The sequence below is a fragment of the Buceros rhinoceros genome, unplaced genomic scaffold, assembly GCF_000710305.1.
Source record: "Buceros rhinoceros silvestris isolate BGI_N320 unplaced genomic scaffold, ASM71030v1 scaffold3293, whole genome shotgun sequence".
Classification (NCBI taxonomy): Eukaryota; Metazoa; Chordata; class Aves; order Bucerotiformes; family Bucerotidae; genus Buceros; species Buceros rhinoceros.
This window is the reverse complement of record NW_010402893.1, coordinates 94,763-99,860: the sequence shown is the minus strand read 5'-3', so window position 1 is coordinate 99,860 and position 5,098 is coordinate 94,763. Positions and strand designations below refer to the sequence as shown.

Genomic DNA, 5,098 nt, shown 5'->3' with positions numbered 1-5,098 from the left:
CTGCTGATGGGAGGTGGCCTTGCTAAAAGAAAAAGGTTTCTTTTCTGCTCTGTTGTCTGACCTGGTCTGATGCAGCAGGTCTGAGTGTGTCCTGTTGCACAGGGGTACCTATCGGGGCTTGCTGTTGATAGACTGCATTCAGTACTGTGCCTCGTTTTTGGCAGTAACTCCAGGTATTAATAAGCCACAGATATTTGGGATATAATCTCAAACTGATTGTTACAAAAGAACATTTTTCCAGTCAAGACGTCCAAGAGCTTTTCGCAGCAAGGATATTTTCTGGGTGAATTTCATGAGAGAAACTTCTTAGGCATGACAACCTGCCCAAAGGAGGCAGTGTACGTTGCCTCATCTGCTTTCAGCTGACTATTTAATATTTTTCCTCAGGTGTATAAAAAGTGAGGGAGAAATTGAAAAGCTTCAAGCCAAACTTGTAGAAATGAAGAAAAAGCTGGACAACACCACTGCTGCCATGCAGGAACTTGGCCGAGAAAACCAGTCATTACAGGTATTATTTGATTTGAAGCAATTAAACCTGTTGATTCCCCATGTGGGAACTTCTGAGAGTTTCAAATTTGTGTCGTATTGGTGGTGGATTACCTTTCCAGAGTGCTTAATGTTATGCTTGTGGTATATGGGTGCCATATTGCTGTTTTTGTGTTCTTAAATCTGCTCATAGCTTTGAAAATTGGAAGTTTTTCTCTCTGAACAAACACAAGCTTTTGGTATTGTGGCAGAATCAGTGCTTTTATACCACACTGGTTAGTGTGCACGGTGCAAATAGAGGAAATTAGTAGGTACTGTTCATGCATTTAAAAACACCCTGCTTTTTTTCTATTTTCTATATAGATCAAACACACCCAAGCTCTCAACAGGAAGTGGGCAGAAGACAATGAGGTACAGAATTGTATGGCCTGTGGAAAAGGCTTTTCAGTGACAGTGAGAAGGGTAGGTGTGTTTTACTGTGTGTCTGTAGCGATTTTTCTTTATTTCTGTTGTTTCACACACTTAGAATGGTCTTGATAGTGCTGTGATACTCAAGACATCTCAGAATAGTTTGCCTGCAATGCCTTAAATATTAAAAAGAAAGTTTATAAAACTTTTGTTATGATTCTTTTCCCATTTTAGCAGCATTAGTTTATGAACAGTGTTAAAATATAAAATCCCCTAAGCGAGCAAGCAAAATCACACTATTGTAAGGGTATTTATAACTGGTCTGAATTGGGTTTACAGGTATAAAAGGAATGTACATTTGTTGAAATTAGATATATGTGAAAATACGAGGCATCGACGTGATCTGGTGCTTTGTGAGTATGTATTTCGAAACACTAACTAGACACAGAACAGAAGGAACAGCTGGATGTGGTTTAGGTGTGTAGTCAGACCTTCTTTGTAAAAAAACAGCTGTGGCCAGCTAAGATGTTAACTGGATCTGCCCTTCATCCAGAGATTACCATCCCTTCAACAAGTGAATTGGCAATTACTTATAGATGAGGGTTATTCATGAGGTTCATTTTACAGTGCTTCCTGACTTGGTCTTTGGTGGTTCTCCCTGTCCTGCATTATTTCACTGATGTTCTTTGGGTAGTCTTTGAAAAATGGCTGCTGGATCCTTTGATTCCAGGATACTTCTCAATGTGAAAGCGGGTAGATATGTGTAAGAAGAGTGTGTGTTTTTTACATGACCAGAACAAATTCAAGAGGAGAAATTCAAGAGGAGGATGGACTTCAGCCAGTGCATTTCCAAAACTGGTGTAGTCTCCTGATTCAGTGAAGCGCTTCAGAATATTTTAATCCTGTACCCTTTAGAAAGGATTTACTCTGATACCTTCCAGTGTATTATGTAACTGCTATTTAAAAATTCAAACTACATTCTGAAACATGAGAGTTGGCTTGATATGATCACTTGATAGTGATCTTTAATAGTGATGGATGCTCTGTCATTGATGTTCAGTATGTATGTTTCTTCTTTGCAGCATCACTGTAGACAGTGTGGAAACATCTTTTGTGCCGAGTGTTCAGCAAAGAATGCCTTAACTCCTTCTTCTAAGAAGCCTGTCCGAGTCTGTGATACTTGCTTTAATGACTTGCAAGGATAACTGGCTATCGTGAGTGACAAAGAAATGTTACACTAAAATTTATAATTTCTGTTGATGCACTTCATTCAGCACTCAGACTACTATTCAGTTTGGACAATGATTGTAACACTTGGCAAAATTTAGTATATTTTCAAACGTTTATTGATACCAAGTAAAACTATTGTATTTTTTGTGAGACATGGGCTCAGATCATCCATAGCTTATTGCCATTTATGCTGGAAAGAGCTTCTATGTCTAGATTAGAAATACCCAGTTATTTGTAAATAAAGTTTAAACAGAGGAGTAACAATGTATTTTTTTATCTTTTATTTTTTTGTTCAAGAGAAACAGCGTTTATGTGATATTGCAGTTTATTCTTGTTTCCCTCAAACAAAAAGGAAGATGCAAAAACTTGTGAGAATTTTATGTAACAAATATTGCTGTAAAAGTATAACCAGTTGTTGCATTTGGTTGCATATCTGATGTTCTTTATAACACCTTGTGATTTTGTTTTCTTTCTATCTCTCTGGTTCTTTGGTCTTGTCTCTCTAAGGTTCAAACTCTACAGTGAGGGCAAACGGCTGGACTTGCAGTATCAGCACCCAAGTCCTTATCCACCTACAGTGCTTGGATGCTGGGACGTTTTTACACATACTGTATTGCAGAGTTTGTGTGTCTGTCTGAAAGAGTATGTGTGATCAAATGATGAGATGAAGTTTAGCTGGCATTGTAGGATACATTACAATATTCCATCCTGTATTGATTGATTTCACTTCTACATATTTGGTTGATGGATTTTAATATTCCAGAAACACTTACATGTGGGTTTTAAAAAGCAAACAAACAATACTGGTAGTAGCCTCTAGTACATCTCTCCCCCTGCCCATACCCAAGAAGCCCTGAGAGGTCCTTGTGGTTCTAAGGAACATCCAGACCTTCCATGCTAGGCATCCTACTAAGGGAAAGTCTTTTTTGAGACTACTGCGGTTTATCTGACCTTTTCTTCCCTTTTTTTGGCCATTGCTCTATCAACCCCATATCACCAGAAGTCCTTAATTGTTATGTTAGTTATATGATTTAGTCTGCTTAGAATGGTGATGTGAATCTCCTGCTTCTGGCTTAGTTACAAGCCAAACAGCTCTGAGTAAGAGGCAGATATATATGTCTTTAGATATTTATTCATATTTTCTTCTCTGTACTTGCAACAGAGATTTCCTGTAGATTTCATGTAGTCTAAACTTCTTGTTTGTTGTGATTTTGTTTATACCTGTTGGCTGTTGCCTGCCTGTCTCTAACTTTTCTTCCCGTTGTATCTGGTATTTCAGAACCATTAAGGTTACTTCTTCTGAGCAGGGGTTATGCCTTCCAGTATTTAGGGACCCTTTGTCTTAAATACCCTAATAAATTCCCCACACCCCAAGCTTTTCTGTGTCTTACAAAGTTTTGGTAGCTGTTAAGGGAAAAGGACTGTGTCCTGAATTCCTCTACTTCTTGCTTGAGATAAGGAATCAAATTCTGTCACAATGATGGAAGCTCAGCCAGCGTTAGGCTTGTTTGTTTGCTTTTGTCTATTGACAGCTCTATATGTGAATGAAGAAGAGTCTCTTTTATGAAAAATGTCTAGTCCTGGTTAATGCTCAGGTGAAAAAACTTCATAATCCCTCTTTTCCAGAAGTAGTGATCTGTATGTTTCATATCACTTCTTAGCTTACCTGTCTAGTTCTACATTTGCAGTCTCAAGGTGTCTTCCTTAAGATTTTAATTTTAAGAAAACTTATTTCCAAAAGCCAGCTGAATTATGTAACTGGTTCTACTTGCTCTAAATGGGTCTGGGATACAAGCATGGTTTGTGTGAAATACTGACCTGCTTTTCTGGTTCGAACTTGCGAGTTGCCTGCTCAAAAGAAACAGTTGCTGCAATGATTCTGTATGAACAGAGGCTCTGCACCTGCTGTTTCTCCTCGTCAATGTAACTCTTTGGTATAGGAATCTTTTGAATAGAAAATATGAACAGAATCTCTGCCTCTGGGAATTCTTTTTCTGCTTATTTATTGAGAGAGTCTGAAGAGTTTTTCTTTCTTTTTCTGACATGTGACTTCAGAAATGTGGGAAAGGTAAAGATGTGGCAGTCGTGCTCCAGCCTAGGTGTGCTCTGCCCTGTTGTGTAATGTACAAAGCCTTATGCTGCTGTCGGGGTGAAGGATGACCACATGGAGCAGAAGGGATTTGAGGGGAAAGAGAGGAGCCTTCTGCAGCTGCACAGGACAAAGTGCATAAAGCAGAGGGAGATGGAAATCTTTCAGGGGAGCTAGGAAAGCAGTTAAAAGACTCACTTGTTTTCAGGCATTTTGCTTTTGAATGGCAACCAGTGAAAGCTGAGGTGAGAGCTCTGGAGTAGAGAGGAAGTGGTAGAAGCTCTAGTAGGATTGCTCTTAATTCAGTCTTTTAGGATGCCTTTGTGTAAACACAAGCAGAGTCACTTCACTGAGGTGGCTGCTGAAGTAGTGCATTTTGACCACAGAGCAGACCTTGGTCTGGAACTCCTCAGCTTCAGGGGCAAAACTGGCTCCAATTCTGAAGGTTGCTTTTTGCTGACCTCTTTATATGACCAACTCTTCAAGGGTGTGGGAATGCTTTTCAATATGCATTTGTAGAAAGATGGATTGCTAAAATCTCTAGGAACAGCGGTGAATTAGAAGTTCTCATTCTTGAGCTTTTGAGTCTACAGCAATAGGTCAGGATTTCTACAGCTGCTCACTGGAGTAAATTTAAGACTCCATTGCTAAATCTTATGGTCCTTCTGTGCTTTTGATTCTTAGTGCTAGACTGCATTTGTTGACAAGCTGATGGTGTAATAGACCCTATAATGCTCTCAGCCTCACTGTTGGTTTGGAAGTTGTGCTCAAGCTCAGTAAAAGGACTTATGAGATACATAATAAGAGAAGCTGGAAGGTGGAAAGCTTTGTGTTTATAAATCTGCTTGAAGAGTCTGACTGTTCTGATGGGCATGTTGTCAGCAG

The 5,098-nt window shown here is 39.2% G+C and overlaps 1 protein-coding gene across 1 annotated transcript; it reads left to right on the top strand.

Moving 5' to 3' along the window:
- The first annotated feature begins 391 nt into the window (after positions 1–391).
- Positions 392–2,385, top strand: LOC104490493 (early endosome antigen 1-like). Its single transcript, XM_010132785.1, has 3 exons — positions 392–508; positions 850–948; positions 1,977–2,385. Exons 1-3 carry the CDS (start codon positions 440–442, stop codon positions 2,097–2,099), a joined length of 291 nt encoding a protein of 96 aa, XP_010131087.1. The 5' UTR covers positions 392–439; the 3' UTR covers positions 2,100–2,385.
- The last annotated feature ends 2,713 nt before the right edge of the window (positions 2,386–5,098 follow it).